Source organism: Xenopus laevis, chromosome 5S (assembly GCF_017654675.1).
Source record: "Xenopus laevis strain J_2021 chromosome 5S, Xenopus_laevis_v10.1, whole genome shotgun sequence".
Lineage (NCBI taxonomy): Eukaryota > Metazoa > Chordata > Amphibia > Anura > Pipidae > Xenopus > Xenopus laevis.
The window spans coordinates 86363184-86380965 of record NC_054380.1 but is presented as its reverse complement, the minus strand read 5'-3'; the positions used below and the strand labels follow the sequence as shown (position 1 = coordinate 86380965).

Here is a 17782-nt window from a genome sequence, read left to right as displayed (position 1 = left end):
GCTAGTGTACTGCCGCAAAAAGGTAAACGCACGGGGGAGGGGGGGCGGCGGCAACTGCTGCTGCCTCAGGCAGAGGGGACAGGATCGCCCCTGCCTTGCCTGCCCAGAACCTTCACCTTGGTTCTCTCACTTTAAGACCTGGCAGCATCCTTACAGCGAAGAGCTCCTCCTGACATGAAGGCGGCTGTTATAGGCAGAAGAGTGAGCCGTGACCGTTGGAACCCTGGTGTCTGTTCTGGGTTTGGGATACCAAACATGACACTAGGGTTGCTGTTTTCAAGAATTAAGTTTTGTTTCATTTATTTTTAGCCTCGAAACACAATCCCAAGTTTATCTAATATGAAACCTTTACATCACCTCTGTAATATTGTTGCGACTGGGATGAACAGGATATGGGGTGCTATTGTAAACACAAAATGTACCACAAGACACAAAATGTAACACTAAATGCACTTTATACACTTAAAATACATGCACTGCAGAGACATTAATTTTGTGGACACAAAACAACATCATATCAAGAAAAAAATGAAATGTAAGCTTGCATAATTTCTTTTAAACATACAAATGCAGTAACAAAATTTATTCTGTGAATTATAAGCATAATGTGAGGGATATATTTGATGTAAAAAAAATTAATTTCTGATTATACAGAAAACAGGGCTTGTACCCTGACAATAGGCTGCTAATCCCCATCAATATGCTAATGAAACCCCATACTACACTGAAAAGTGGAGTGAATGGAGACTGGATAAAACAATGCAGAGTTTAGGGCAGAGAGAAGTGTTCCACTGAGCTTTCCTCAATTTTTAAAAATGATAAAATGTTGGTAAAAATTTAATTTTCTTTTCCGTTTTTGTCATTTTAACTACATATTCACAAAAGTGTCTGGAAACTGTTTTTTCTTTCACCAAAAAATGAAGAGTGGCAGTTGAGTCAGTATTTTGGCTGATTTCTGTTTGTGACACCAAAAAAATGCATCCTCCACTTTTGGGAATTACTGCCATAGGGTATTCACAGACAGCACTATAGCTGTGATTAATCCTGATAGCAATGCTGACAAAATGAATCCTGGATTTAGAACAAATAAACTCTAATTAATCAGATACCAATTTGATTCCAAATAACTTAAATTTGTCAAAGAAAAGCACAACTTGCCATGCCAAGTAGGACAACCACAAAAGACTCTGAAGCAAGGGGTTTATAATTAATAGTTACCTACCGTTCTCTGTGTCCATCATGAGACATTGTTTCCAAGCAAACTACGTTTTCCAAGCAAACCCCTGTACGGATTATTGTTTACAACACATCACAGGCTGGTTCACCCATTTTATGAAAAAGTACTAGAGTAATAGATTAGATATATCTATTATATATATACAAAGAGGTATCCTCATTGTTTTTGATCACCCTAAGTTCATGTTTGTATTTTAATAAAAAACATTTTGATTTCACAAGCCTAAACTGTAATGCTTTGTCTTTCTGTTATCTACCATTTTATTTGGATTATCTATCCCCCCCAATGATCTTGGTTCATTGCATAGCACCATGCTCAGATTTGGGGAGATTAGTCACCCAGCAACAAATCTCCTCTTCTTCGGGGCGACTAATTTCCCCGAACTGCCTCCCGCCAGGGTAGAATGTAAATCACCAGCGGGATGGCAATTGGTGGGCTTCGTTTTCCAAAGTCGCCCGAAGTTGCCTCACATTCTAGCCGGCAGGAGGCATTTCAGGCTCTCCCCGAAGAAGAGGCAATTTATCGCCGGGCGACTAAATCTCACTGAATCTGAGCGTGTGTCTCTGCCATTATATTTGTAAGTCACACAGCTGTACACAGTGTTTATTTTTCCTTTATGCCAACAACTTTATTAAAAAATATTTGTAATTTTTTAATGGGGGGGTAATATAATACGTATCAATCTTCTTAGCAGATCCCTAAAGGGTTTGGATCACATGGATTGCTCCACTGTTGACCACTGCAATATGGCAAGCAGATTTCCTTGTCAAATATTGAGAAGTGCACTGTGAACCGTGAGAACTTATTTTGAATCACTATCATCAGTGCTGGAATGCTGTAAAAATAAATGTATTAAGGTTTAATATAATCCATCTCTAATACGGGCAATGGATTGATCCTCTTATTGCAAAAGCACTATAAGTTGTGGTGTAGCTTTAATGTTTACATGCCCAGGAATGCTTCCCAATGGCTTTTGAAATGCTTTTTTTTTTAACAAATGTGATATTATTAATTATATTATTTAATAAAAATCCAGTTTTTTAATATTTTAATATGTTAATGTAGAAGATATTTGAGCATGGCATCACTGAACAAGGATCACTATAATGTGAAAATAGGAAGAGATATACTCCATTTACAAATATTCTCCCTTTGGAGACAACTGGGGTTTAATGGTGACCCAGATTTTTATAAATGGATTTGTAACCCTTGCTAGATTGATATATTTTAACTTTTCTTCATCTTTTTTTTTCATTTCCACAGGTTCTTGTAGATACTTTGTGTTAACTTCTTCACTCTCATGATATGGTGCAGTTACTTTTTTACATGGGTGATATTTTTGTTGGCTAACTTTGTTCCTTAAATAAACCGAGTAAATCTGTGTTATGTGTCTACTCAGGTTCCCTTTCTCTTATTTAGTTTGTTTAAATATCAGAAACTATTCAGTGTGACAAATATGCAATAATGGAGGAAACAGGAAGTAGCAAATACATTCTCAAGTTATTGCAGTCCTTGCTTAGTGATGCCATATAACTCATGAAACCTGCATAATACGAAAAATATTGTATTCTCTACATTCAAATATGAGAAAATTAAAAGTCAGAGACGAGCACCATTAAACCTATACAAGCATGTATGCTTCGGTTCTCTTATATAATCATGGAGCCCTGCAATAGCTTTTAATATGCTTCTATTTTTTGGGGGGTGCATTATTACTTTATTATAGAGAATAAAACAGAGGTTATTAGTGGCTCTTGTGTATGATAAATAATACTTTTTTGTCACTTAAAGAGGATATAAACCCCAAAAAAACAATTGGTGCAGACTTAAGGTGGCCATAGACGTAACAATTCTTTCCAAGAAAGATCATTTGTTTCAATACACACGTGTAGAGCTGAATCGTCAGATATACAGGTAGATATACAGGTAGAAACAATAGAATTCTACCTGCATCTGACGATTCAGCACTAATAGCCGATGTTTGGGTGCCTGATCAAAATTTTCCATCGACGAGCCAACCGTTATCGGAGTCTTCTGCCAATATTGGTTGGCTCTTTTCCCACCATACATGCACCGAATATCATCCGAAATTTGCTTCATACGATATTATCTATGCGTCTTTGGCCAGCTTTAAGCTGGCCATACATTGAAAAACCTACTTGTTTGGCAAGCAGATCTTTACCTGATATGCCTGATCAGGCTGATCCCTAGGGTCAAAATACTGGAACACAACAACGGGGATACGGGACGAGGACCACACCAACAAGCCAATGCGGTCGTCGTCCCAACAAGATTTTTAACCATGTCCAATAAATAGCTGCCCAATTTTCAGCCAGTCAGGTAGGCCCTTTATAGTGCCCCTTACATGACCAGATGAGAGGACGAATTGGACTGATGGAGCCGAATCGGCAGTTAAAATCTGCCAGTGTATGGCCGCCTTTACTCAGGGTGCTTCACTGAGCAGTTTTGCAAATATTTATAGATTTATAGAAGTTTCTGAGAAACTATATGCAATAAGTGAATAGACAATGTACAATCAGGGTCACAGACACTCTTGACATTTAAAAAGCACTGTCAAGCTGATGCCTGCCTAGCAGTATAAAATTGTCTAAAACTACTAATATTTCAGAAACCCCTAAAAATAGAAACTGATTGTAAATTTCAAAAGTGCTCAGAGATGCACTCTGAGTAAGTTAACATCAATCTCTATTTTTATGTTTAGAGCAACTTTATGCCCCATTTGTGACCCTTTAGATACCTTGGATTTTTTCTTTTCTTCTCTGGGTCAAGCGGGCGGTACCTATGCCAAAGTTTTTCAATTACAATATACTAGAATGATACCCAGCCAGCACTTGTGAAAGATTTCTACTGTGGATCACTGCATCTGTATCTCAGGGTGCCCTTGAGCGCAACAAATATGCTCTGAGAAACAACTTTTTCCATGGTTACTATTGTCTATCTCAATTTATCGTATTTTCTCCAAAATTTACGTGATCCTAAATAAATATGCAGGGAAGAATGAATAAACGGAAAGCACACCCCCATCTCTTCTCAAAGCTAAGACTTTAATCAGCTGCACAATGAAGAACAAAGCCATGTATTGAATAATCCTCCTACTGAACAAGAAGTGGGCACAAACAGGCTGAGTCACACTCTGACAGACCACACTGCCTAGCTAGGCTAAAGAATCAATCCAGGGCATATGTTGTCAAAAGGGTGTAAACACTGCTGGAACAACAAAACCAAAAGCAAGCATTGCCAAGAGACATGCAGCCAGACCTATAAGACAAAGGCGCACAAACACACTTATCTCTCATTGCACTGCAAAAATGAATCTCCAAACATTCTTCTATAACAAGACACTCACAGGAAAAACATGATATTAAAATTTTGCAGAAATCTTTGCAGGTGCACAACATTTTATTATATCAACACCAAAAATAATTACCCCATTACACATGGGCAATAAGTCTATGAAGAGTCTCATTTATCCAGGTAATGATATACAGTATCTAGTAGAATTAAGTCAAGGCAACTGGACATTTAGGGGCAGATTAACTAAAGGGTGAAGTGACTAACACTGGCGAAGATTCACCAGCGTTACCACTTATAAGTACCTTGCTGATTGACTTAACTAACTTCGCTAGCGAAAGAGACAGACGCTAGTGATCATTCACACTCTATTGCTAGGCGAATTATCGCTCTGGCGAATGAACGTAACTCCGCAAATTCACTTTCGTCAGACTTGCCTTCGCCAGCTCAGACCAGGCAAAGTGCATTGGAGTGCATTGATCTTCCTCAATCTTCTGTTACTTACATCATATTTTTAGTGGAAAAAGTCCCAAAAAACACTGGTGTCTTTTCTTTTTTTTCAGAGTCTTAGCCTGCAAAAGTCCTTAAATATTTTTTTGGGTAACTGGGTTCCCCCATACATTTTCTAAAATATGGAACATTAACTATACAGTGGGCTCATGTGTAGGGCATTATAACAAGTCTATTTTCTTTATTAAGGTTCCCTGGACTTTTGTAATGTATTTGCTGCAACATATAGTCCATTCAACTTTAAATTTACTGCCGTATGCAAATTACCCTGAGTGAAGACCTATAACGAAGTTGCGATAGGCATAATTGAACGCTAGCGCATCTTCAATTTGATTGCCGAGTAACGGTAGCTAAAATTCGCCACAGTTTGGCGCCCTGGACGCAACTTTGCATTTTAGTAAATTAGCGTTGTCTAAGCGAATTTTCGTCTGGCGAAGTGTAGCTGGCCAATTTTCACAGGTTAGTAAATTTACACCTTAGAGTTTTTCTAAACGCTTCACCACTCATCCGAGTGGCTTCTTCAGTTCAACTTTCTTCAGTTAAACTGAAGAAGCCAATCGGATGAGTGATGAAACGTTTTCAAGAAAAACGCTAAATGTCCAGTTGCCTTGACTTAATTCTACTAGATAATACACACGGGCAGTTTTATAGGAAAATATACCCCCTGATCAATATATTGTATAAAACAGTTCACATGCTTCATGTTAATAAACCATTTTCATAATAATATACTTTTTTAGTAGTATGTGCCATTTTAAAAAATATGGACCTTTCTCATGGATCCTATGATTCATGGTGCAAAAAGGCAATATTTACAATGGTGCTTGAAAGATTGTGAACCCTATGAAATTGAAAAGCATTTCAATTGGATTAAAGTCAGGACTTTGACTTGGCCATTCCAGAACATTCACATTTTTTTCTTCATTAACCATTCTTTGGTAGAATGACTTGTGTATTTAGGATCGTTGTCTTGCTGCATGACCCACTGTCTCTTGAGATCCAGTTCATGGACAGATGTCTTTCAAGTTCTCTGGTATACCAGTTCTCTGGTATAGTTCAGAATTTTTTGTTCCAGGCCTGGATGCAGCAAACAAGCCAAAACCAGAACACTCCCATTGCCATGTTGCTTAATCCATCTACAAAACCGTCAGTTTTGGTATATCTGACCTCCACTGCCCTCCACTACTTGGATGACACCAGGTATTAAAGTGAGAGAACTAAGGCAAGAGTTCTGGGCCATCAAGGGAACCATAACATGTGACAGGAGGGACAGGGTTAGAGCTAAGTGTAGCCGTAGAACAGGCCAGGGTCAAAACCAATCAGTCAGCTCAGTATAGAGTCAGGATCCATAAGAATAATCATTAACAGGCAAAGGTCAGTTCAGGCAGCAAATCAGCAAAGGCCAAGGACAGGCAAAAGTCAGGAACAGTAAATCAGATCAAGAGTGCACCTAGGAACTATGTACAATAACTACGCAGGGCAATGACAGTGGTGTCGCGTCCGATCAACGCTGCGACTTCATCCAACATTTCTATCTCTTACCTTATTTCCGTTGCATGCGATTTGTCGCAGGCGTTTTATCGCAGTGCGTCAGATCGTGCCAAAAACGCCCATATATCCCTACCCTAAATCAGACTAATGGCTTACACTGATCACCTGTGGCCAGATTAGCCACAGGTGAAACAAGCCATGCCTACTTGCAATTACAGGTGTAGCAATAGCAGTGAACCAGGGCCATAGCAACCTGCTCACAACTCTTTTTCTGGGTCCTCAGACACCTCCTTTGTTTGAGCCACATCCACAAATGTGTTGTAAGTGGCTTTGCTGGATCCCCATTCTTTTAATAAAATAGGGTCTCTCACTAACAATTGATTCTCATCCCATTGACTGGAAACACCAGACTCTGATTTCACCGTCACCTGATTTTACTTTTGCCACATACAGATATGTTATTGGATTGTTTTTATTTTCAATAAATAAATAAACCAAGTATAATAATTTGGTTTCATTTGTTTAACGAGGAATCTATTTTTAAGGACTTGTTTGAAAATGAGATGATGTTTTAGTTCACATTCATATAACAATTTTAAAGTATTCAGAAACTTTCAAGCACCACTGTATATTCCAGTTTGTACAATTCTTTAATATGCCACCTAATATGATGTAAATTATCAGTTGTTTAAGTGTTCATTTTAGGGGGTATAATTTTCCTTTAATTGCATTCCCATGCAGTGGCGATCCATTCTAAACTCAAATTAAGTGATGTAAACTTATTCTGGGTGATTCTTTGAGCACTTTGTAGTGTACAGTAATTTACTATTTTCTAAGATATCTGCAGTTTTATACTGCTGCGAGTCAGCAACCCAGGGGTTAACTGAATACTGAATACAAGTGCATACACTGGGTTGCGGACACTCTGTTGAACTGAAAGCATGCCTAGCAGTATAAAACTATATAAAACTGCTAATATCTATGAAACCTCTATAAATAGACACTGTATGTAAAAAGTCAGATGTAACATAGATGTAAAATGCAAAAGTACTCTAAGTACGATTATACCATTAATTTGTTGGGGCAGGGCCGGAACTAGGGGTAGGCAGAGTGGGGGGGGCGCACTTTTAAGGGGAATTTCTTTTTTTTTAACTCTGGTATGCTTAGCCTTTAATAGTTGTTAAACTTTATAAACCGCCTGTTCCAACTCCCTCTTGCCCATTATTCGTACTGCAGGCAGAAGTACTCCCCACCTCCCTCTTGGCTCCTGCTGGCAAATGTACATATTTAGGGGCATTATTTTGGATTTTTTGGCTGCTGCTGGCACAGGTACAGAATGGGGGCAATATGAGTAATTGGCTGCTGCTGGCACAGGTACATGGGGCAATATGGTGGCTGTTGGCACAGTACACAGATGTTTGGGGCAATTTTGTAGATTTTTGGCTGCTGCTGGCACAGGCACATATTTGGGGGCAATATAATGGATTTTTGGCTTATGCTTGCGCAGCACAAGTAAATATTTGAAGGCAATATTGTGGATATTTTGGCTCCTGCTGGCACAAATACATATTTGGGGGACATATTGTGGATTTTTGGCTGCTGCTGGCACATGCACAGATTGGGGGTAACAATATGATGGATATTTTGGGCTATGCTGGCACAGGTACAGATTGGGGGCTTGGGTGCAATCTGATTGATTGACTGGCATTGGCACAGGTACAAATGGGGGCAACATAATGGCTGCTGGCACAGGTACAGGAGGCAACATGAATAGTAAGGTGGGAAATGGTAATGCAGGACCGGGTGGGGGCACTGATTGAAGCCCTTGCCTAGGGTGCCAAAATACCTTGGCTCGGCCCTGTGTTGGGGTTTTAAGTCACTGAGACAGTGCTTCTCATCAATAAGCTCTCCACAACACTACCTTGCTGCATTATTTTAATAGGGAGCATGAAGGAAATGGCAGATGCTGAAGTGAGATTGCTCGGTAATGATCACTTTTACTTTCCTAAGAACACTTAGGGGCAGATTTATCAAGGGTCGAATTCCGAAGTGGAAAATACTTTGAAATTCGACCATCGAATAGAATCCTCCGACATTCAAATTCAGAGAATCTTATTCATCGTACGATCGTATTCCGATCGTAGTATGATCGTACGATCATACTCCGATCGTACTTCGAATCATACGATCGAACGATTTTCCTTCAAAACCCAAAAACTTAGAAATATGCTCTGGCAGGTTCCCATAGGCTAACATAGCACTTCGGCAGGTTTAAGTTGGTGAAGTATTGATGTCAAAGTTTTTTTTAAAGAGATAGTACTTCGATTATCGAATGGTCGAATAGTCGAACAGTTTTTACTTTGAATCGAAGTCAAGATAAATTCGAAGTATCCTATTCAATGGTCGAAGTAATCAAAAAATTACTTTGAATTTCTAATTTTTTTACTTCCAAAATTCCCTCAAATTCACTTCGACCCTTGATAAATCTGCCCCTTAATCTGACAGCACCAGTGGATGCCATGGGTTGGGCACTTTTCTTTCAACTGAATCTATATGTAACACACTTAATCACATAAAACTAATTGCTGATTAGTTGCTACTGACAACTGCACTTTAGCAGCCATTTTAATAAACAGCACTATAGTGTTTCGATATATTAGCTGATACATGCAACACAAATAAAAATGCTTCTGTGTAAAATGATACAATACAGAACAAGTTTCTCATTTCCAGTCACTAAGCTGTTTGAATACACTGCTCTCAGTTTGTGAATTCAGCACTCTGCAAGTTTCTTGAGGTTGCATGCAGTTTACACAAGTGTTATAGCAGATGTGCTGCAGAAAGTCAGTTAATTCTGCCACTCCTTACTTAATCATAATAAAAATGCCTTTATTACTTTAGAAAAAAACTTTTCTATAAACTGATAAAACAAGCCTCTGGAATTTAATATTTTTAAAAGTCCAGACAAAAAAAAATATTTTAAAATACATTTTCCTCTCAAACCTAGTATTATTACTATAACAACTTTTTAGTAAAATGAAATGCTATATGGCAATGTTTTTTCTTCTTCTTCTGACGTAATTATGGGTAGGGAATATACTTGCTTCCCTCCTCCCATCCCATGAATGCAGGCAACGCTGTAATCATGAGGGGGTGGTGACCTGCGTCAGTTCATCTAGGGAGCAATGTAGGGTTCAAAGTTAAAAAAAAATGACGATTACACAATTTTTATTCTTTGTCTTCAACTTTGTAAATGACCCATCAGTTTCAAGATTCTAAAACTGTTTTATAACCAGTTAGCCATCTTATTTTAATAACGATTTTCTATTTAAGGAAGATACTTAAAGGGGAATTCCACACAAACATAACTTAAGCTTTTTGAAAAGTAAACATAATTTCAAGCAACTTTGCAATATACATCAATTTAAAAATATGGAGACTTTTCATGATTTTTAATGGTTTCTGACAGTTCCCTGAGCTTATAACCCCTGCTCTCCTGCTGATCTCTCTGACTACTTTGCTGAGCTGGTTGACTACTGTTACTTTTGATCAACAGCCAGCTGTCCTTAGCCTGCATCCTCCAAACCCCACAATTCCCTGCACACATCATTTCAATAAACTACGGTGAATTAGAAACTTATTGGCAACTTTCAAGTTTCAAGCACCAGAGGTGGAAGATGTAGAACACTTATTGCTGAGGCAGAAGGTTAAACTAAAGAAGCAGTTGGCTTGGGGATTTTTTACATGTTTGATGCACAGTTAAACATGAGTACAGAATATACTGAGAAAGTAAAATGCATGTTGAGTTTGCAATAAGGTGAACTTGAATTAAAAAGTGAACATCAAAATAATATCTGTGTTTTACTTCATACTATACGCATTTCACTAAATTCACCCATATACATACTGTGTTGGACTGGCCCACCGGGATACCAGGAAAACTCCTGGTGGGCCCAGGTGTCAGTGGGTCCTCATACTGCTATAGATTTGGCCTATTTCATGGTCATTCACTATTTCTTTGAGAAGAAAGAGGCTAATTAGATGGAATAATATATATTAGTCTGTAATGAATAGAGACTAGGGGAATTGAGGTTGAGTGAGGAGAAGAATAATTCTAGTACTGAGAGTGGGCCCCTGGTCTACGGTTTTTTGGTGGGCCCCTGGTGTCCCAGTCCGACACTGTATACATAGACTCTAAAGCGGGCCATAGACGCAAAGATCTGATCGTACGAATCGAGAATTCGTACGATTTTCGGACCGTGTGTGGAGAGTCCTGATCGTATGTTGATTTATACGATCGGATCTTTGTGTCTGTGGCCAGCTTTAGGTAGAGCACACTAATGTTTAGTTTAAGGTAGAGCTGTGAGTGTGAAAAGCTAAGCGTGTTTCAAAGGCCAATAGATGCTTCTCACATTGCTGCAGATCTAACACAAGGAATCCAAACAGGGGCGTAACTACAGAGGAAGCAAACCCTGCAGCTGCAGGGGGCCCGGGAGGTATAGACAGGGCCGCCATCAGGGGGGGGGACAGGGGGGACAAGCGTACCGGGCCCGGGCATGAAGGGGGGCCCGGCAGCGCTGCATTTTTTGAAGATCCGGGCCCCCCTTACGAGCGCCCGAGCCGTACGTCCTCCCTCTGCGTTGCTGAATGCGGAAGTGCCGAAAAGCCGAAGCCGATCCGCCGAAAAGACCCGAAGTCACGGAAAGACCCGAAGTCACGAAGCGCTGAAAAGACACGAAGCGCCGAAAAGACCCGAAGTCACGAAAACAGCCGAAGCCGAAGTCCTGAAGCGGCACAAAGACCCGAAGTCACGAAAGGAGTACTGAAGCCATGAGTTCAATTCTACTGAACACCAGTTTGTGTATTTTTTTTTTTTTTAATCCCCTGGCCACCAATGTATTATTTTAATATTCTATAGGCCCCTGCCACCAATCTTTTTGTAAAACATTTTTTTTGGGGCCCCAATTTTTTTTTAACTTGTATGGGGCCCCTTGCCACCAATGTATTTTTTTTTTTAAAAAAAAAAATTTTTGGGGCCCCAATTTTTTTTTACTTGTAAGGGGGCCCCTGCCACCAATGTTTTTTTTACATTTTTTTTTTGTTGGGGCCCCAAGTTTTTTTTAACTTATAAGGGGGCCCCTGCCACCAATGGTTTTTTAAAAAAACATTTTTTTTTGGGGCCCCAATTTTTTATAAGGGGCCCCTGACCATCAATAGCTTTTTATAACTTGTGTGGGGGGGGTTACTTTTTTAGCGCTGATGTCTGTGTGGTCTTTTAACTGGAGTGGGCGGCATATGGGGTGGAGCTTGGTCGTCAGTGTGGGCGGGGCCCAGGGGGCCCCAAAAATTTTTTTGTACGATGCCCCGTGAATGGCGGCCCTGGGTATAGAAGGCCCCATGAGACCCAAATAACGAGAGATTTCAACATATATTGGTAAAACAGGACCTGTGAGGCCCAGCAACATCGAGTTACTCCACTGGATCATAAACACACTGTACGGTTTATCTTTGTATTACAATTGACTGCTATTACAGCTGATAGACATCAGAATAGATATGAAAGGAGCAAAGTGCCATTATTTACAGAGGGACAGCTCCATAGACAGTGAGGAGGTCATGAGGCAAGTTTAGAGGCAGTGCCAGAGGCTGTGCCCAGAGCAGCTGTCAGTGACATCCCTATGAAGTGCTGCAGGCTATGCACAAACAGCAGGCGAGGATGACTGCAGTACAAATACACTGTCATAACGTTGATTTCTATTTATTTAGGAGGAGGTGGGACTAGGCACAATAATGAGAGGCCAGACATGCCCTAGGCACAATTCAGTTTAAGAGGGTCAAGTTAAAGAACAGTTAATATTGTGGTTACAGGATACACACTCACCAGCGTTTGCTCATATTTCAGAGCTCGCTGCTGCACCCCATTCCCCGGCATGTTTGACCTGTTGCCCTGTCTGTCTGTCCCAGGTTATGAGCCGGTAGGTGCTGATATGAGCCTCTCCCAGGCCAGCGTTCTCTTGCTAGCTCCTTCTATTTCTCTCTGTATGGCTCCCAGCTCTCCCTCTCGATATGTTTGTCTTCCAGCTACTTCTCATTCTGAACGAGTCTCTTTCTCTATCCCACTTCTCTCTCTCAGTCTTCTCCCCAACAGCCTCCCTAGTCCCGCCCATTTACGCCCCCGACACGCCCCTCTGTTTGCTTCTTTCCTCTCTCATGGTACAAATCTAAATCTTTCTCCAGACTTGTTGGCTGTTGTAGCAATACGTCGCAGTGTCGCACACTCAACATATGATAGGGAGGCCTCCTTAAAGTAAATCACACAGATCTTTAGGAAGAGTTTAACAGAAGATGGCAACGGCTAGAATTCTATTGGAATGTTCCCAGCGCTGCGCAAGTCTGACAGGTCTTCCCTGCATTTATACATATTCGCTGCGCTGCCCTCAAAGGAAAAGGTGGAAACTGTGCGCTGATTTGACAACTTACACTGGTCTCATTTATAAACACGGCAAATTTGCCCCATGGGCAGTAACCCATAGCAACCAATCAGTGATTAGCTTTTTTTTCAGCCTGTTGCAGCTGGAACACTGAAAACGATCATGGGTTACTGCCCAGGTGCAAATTTGCCCAGTGTTTATAAATAACCCCCAGCGAATCTACACATTTTACAAACATAATAGTTTTGCACCACTCTTGAGCTGGGGTGACATATGGGTTTGCACATGACTTTTAATTTTGTTAGAATTTTACACTCAGCTGAACTATATGTTTACATTAAATAATTGCACAGCTTTTCAGTATGCGTTCTTTTACATGGCACACCATATGGCTTGGGAAGTTGATTGGGGTGCTTTTGTAACCTGTTTTCAGGCTCCCAAAAAGCAAACGTGCCCTCAGCCCCTCTGCACTAAGAGAGACCAATTTCAAGCTCAAAAATTTAGCTCTTCCATTACCAAGAGCTTCTATTTGTAACCCATGGTAATGGGCTGTCTTAGAAAGTGTAGTTCTATGCTGCAAAATTAATTACTAGCTTCTTCCATATGAAGGTGATAATCCAATATTGCCCCTTGTATGGTATCTGTCCATTGGCATTGCCTATTGTCAGACTGGTCTTCCAGGGTAACAAAACTTTTCCTGGTGGGCCCTGACCGTAGTAGATCCTTCCTTTACCGTTTCTGAAGCACATAACATTAATTTCTTCAGTTTCTACTCATGTTTCATTTATTTCCAGCACTGAGAAAGATAGCAAAGGGTTAGTTAGGAGTTTGGGACAGGGTTTGGGGGCTGAATTTAAAGGGATTCTGTCAAGCTTTTTATGCTGTAGATTTACTAAATTACATTGTTTGCATTACAAATAATTCTACCCTACTATATAATTCTACTCTACCATATACAACCAGGACCGCCATCAGAAATCACAGGGCCCCATACGACAACATTTCCTGGGCCCCCTGGGCTGCACCCACCGCAAGCCCCACCGAAAGGTCAGCCCTCCCCACCCCACAGGTCCACCACACAGTAAAAAAACAAAAAAATATTGGTGGCCAGGGTTCCCACATGTTAATAAAAAATAAAGATATTGGCGGTTAGGGCCCCCCATAAAAAAACATTTGTGGCCAGGGCCCCCCATTACTAAATATAAGTGGCTAGGACCCCACATGAGAAAATAAAATTGGTGGCCAGGGCCCCCCCCCACACATTTTGAGAAAATTGGTGGCCAGGGTCCCTTAAACGTCCATGCCTTCCTGATGTCAGTCAGAAGTGTGGCGTGGCCAGGCCCCCCCTTACCCTCGGGCCCCCTACAACTCTCCCCCCTGTCCCCCCCTGATGGCTGCCCTGTATACAACTGTATTCCTGGACCAACAAGTGTATTTTTTATCTGTGATATTAGTGTGTAGGCAGCCATCTCAGGTTATTGTGCCTGGTCATGTGCTTTCAGGAAGAGCCAGCACTGCCCAATGGAACTGCTTTAGATAAGTTATTATTTCTCCTACTTACTATAACTGGAGGAGTTGCAGTGGGACTGGGATTTTTATCATTGAGTGCCAATCTCATATATACCAGGGAGCTGTTATCTTATCTTCCTTTGGTTCATATTGTTCCCTGTCTCTACCACGTGACAAGGAGAAGGAGTCTGAGAAATATGGACCCCATCTTATGTATGCATCTTACGTTTTCCATCTGCTCTGCTTGGGATTTTGTTAGACGGGGGAGGTTAGCTGAGTCTAAAAATTTGTCAGCTTTTTCCTTAAATAAGGACAAATTGGAAGAGAAGAGTGCTTGATAGAGCTTGTTAAACTCCTCTAAAATTTTTACTGGATTTCTTGATATGTCCCCCTGAGATGTTCTAACCCTAAACTTAAGTTTGAGTCTCCTGTCAGTAGTAGGGCTCTTCCTTATATTTTTGAACCAGTTGGAGTAGCTGTAATAGGAATGTCACTTGTCCTGTGTTTGGACAATAATAAGTCACAATAGTGATATGTTTGTCTTGTAGATCACCCATCAGTATTGAGTATCTCCCCTAATGTTCTCTAAACAAATCCTGGATTGTTAATTAAAGGCCCTCCCGTATGCATATTGCTATGCCTCTAGTTTTATAGGGTCCAGCTGGATTTTAACTGATTTTGACCCTTCTGTACCCACGGAGACCGAGTAAACACAGAAGGAGGCACTTAAAGAAAAAATAGAAAAACAAATGGTTATAACATTTAACAAGGTAAACAACATTTCAGGCCTATGTGGCCTCTAATGTAAAAGATACATCTGATTTCTTAACGCTAAGAAATGGCAAGTGTATAGTTCCAACACTAGGGGGCAGATTTACTAAGCTCGAGTGAATAATTCGAATGCAAAAATATTCAAATTTCAAAGTACTTTTTTGGGTACTTCGACCATCAAATTGGTCAAATTCAATCGATTCGAATGATTCGAACGATTCGAAGTAAAAATCGTTCGACTATTCGACCATTCGATAATCGAAGTACTGTCTCTTTAACAAAAACTTCGACTTCATACTTCGCCACTTTAAACCTACCGAAGTGTAATGTTAGCCTATGGGGACCTTCCAGAGCACTTTTCTAAATTTTTATTTATCGAATAAAAATCATTCGATCGTTCGCTTTCGCTTTAAATCATTCAAATCGTTCGATTCAAGGGGGAGTTGGGGGCTGGAATATTTATTTCAACATATTTTTATTTTCTTACATAAAACATCACATTTAAGGCCACATTTATTAAAGGTTGTATTTTTCTGCAAAAAAAAAAAGAAGAAAAAAATACACACAGGATTTATTATGCGACAAATCTGATTCCAAAAATACTCCAGCTAAAACCTGTCGAATTCATGCAGAATAGGATGGGAGATGTCCCTTTTACAATTGGAAGATGTTTCTTGACTCCATGATCTTCTAGGGTTTCAGGGTTTTTGTGCGACAATCCAAAAAAGTTGTGGTTTTTGAGTGACAAATTCGAAAAAATTGCAAGATTCAAATTGCCACACAATTTTGTCATGACTCTTCCCCAACGTACTTTTTTCGTTCTGATTTTTCGTAAATTAAGGGCATTCATTGTTGGGAGTTTGGTAGAATTTGTTTGATAAAAATGAGGAAAAAACAAGTTTTTATAAATAGCCCCCTAAATGTTTTGGGAGTGCTAGTGCTGTGGAATAGAAATATAAGCAGGTATTATTTATATATTATTTGACTGTATTATACACAGTAATATTACAACAAACAAACTAACAATAAATTATAATAATTACAATATATTAAAGGAGACATATAGGATAAATGAAAAACCCTAATTTTGTAGGCAATTATAAGTAATATATAGTGTTGCTTTTACATGGTGCTAAAAACAGGATTTTTTGTTACTCACCGTTAAATCTGTTTCTCTGTAGTCGATAGGGGGACACAGGGACTCTAGGGGTTTAAGCTCCACCCTCCAGGAGGCAGGACACTTAGAATAAAAAAAACTTAAGGGGCGTGCCAAGGAACAGGCTTAACCCCACACACTGTAAGCATACCTCAGTTGGTACCAAAGAGACTGCAGAAAAAATCTAAAATAACTCAACTGGCAACAGGTAAACCAAGGAAACTTTTCCATAAGACCAAACGGTCAACATTTCGCTAGGGTCGGGAAGCCCTGTGTCCCCCTATCGACTACAGAGAAACAGATTTAACGGTGAGTAACAAAAAATCCTGTTTTCTCTGTCGTCTCAGGGGGACACAGGGACTCTAGGGGACTTAACAAAGCAGCCCCAGAACAGCAGGGAGGGAGCGAAATCGGGAAGAATAGCAATTAAGACACCTTACTGCACCACAGAGTGCAGTATTTTGCGGCCAAAGGCGGCTTCCGCAGAAGAAAACGTGTCAAGGCTATAGAATTTGGTGAATGTGTGAACCGAGGACCAAGTGGCTGCTCTGCAGATCTGGTCCAAAGACGTCGAGTTACGCCATGCCCAGGAAGCTCCCATGGATCTCGTGGAGTGAGCTCGAACGGAAGTTGGAGGAGATCTCCCCTTGGAGAGATAAGTGTGACGAATGAGTTCTCGAAGCCATCTTGCAATTGTCGTCTTCGAAGCTGCCATGCCCCGACGGGGGCCGGATGGAAGCAAAAACAGGGCTTGAGAACGTCGAAAAGGTTTGGAGCGTTCAAGATACCAGCGAAGTGCTCTGAACACGTCTAGACTGTGAAGACGTCGTTCCTTAGCATTCTTAGGATCCGGACAGAAGGACGGGACGACAATCTCTTGGTTGATGTGGAACGATGAGACGACTTTGGGAAGGAAGGAGGGCACTGTGCGAAGTACTGCTTTGTCTTTGTGAAAGACTAGTAAGGAAGGGTCACACGAAAGGGCACCGAGCTCAGAGACCTGTCTGGTAGAAGAGATGGCAACCAGGAACGCCACCTTCCAAGTCAGAATGTTCTCTGGAATGACCGCCAATGGCTCGAAAGGAGGGTCCAGAAGAGCCTCCAACACCAGGTTGAGGTCTCATCCTGGTACTGAGGGACGGAATGGCGGAGCAATATGGGCCACTCCCTGTAGGAATGTGCGGACCGAGTCATCCATGGCAAGTCGAGTCTGGAGTAAGACTGAAAGAGCCGAGACCTGAACCTTCAGTGAGCTTAACTTGAGACCTAGCTGAAGGCCCCTTTGCAGGAAGGAGAGAACTCTGGGGACGTTGCATTCAAGGAAGGAGTAGTGGGCTTCCTTGCACCATTTCCAGTAATTGTGCC

General features: G+C 40.8%; 1 protein-coding gene across 2 annotated transcripts in view; it reads right to left on the bottom strand.

Annotated features, from left to right (window-relative positions):
* clcn2.S (chloride voltage-gated channel 2 S homeolog) overlaps positions 1–12686 on the bottom strand; it is a 67147-nt gene extending 54461 nt beyond the window's left edge. For both annotated transcript variants that reach the window (XM_018265578.2, XM_041564741.1), the window contains exon 1: positions 12432–12686. In XM_018265578.2, the coding sequence (XP_018121067.1) occupies positions 12432–12482 (51 nt within the window). In that variant the 5' untranslated portion in view covers positions 12483–12686. The remainder of the gene's footprint in view (positions 1–12431) is intronic.
* Positions 12687–17782: the final 5096 nt, after the last annotated feature.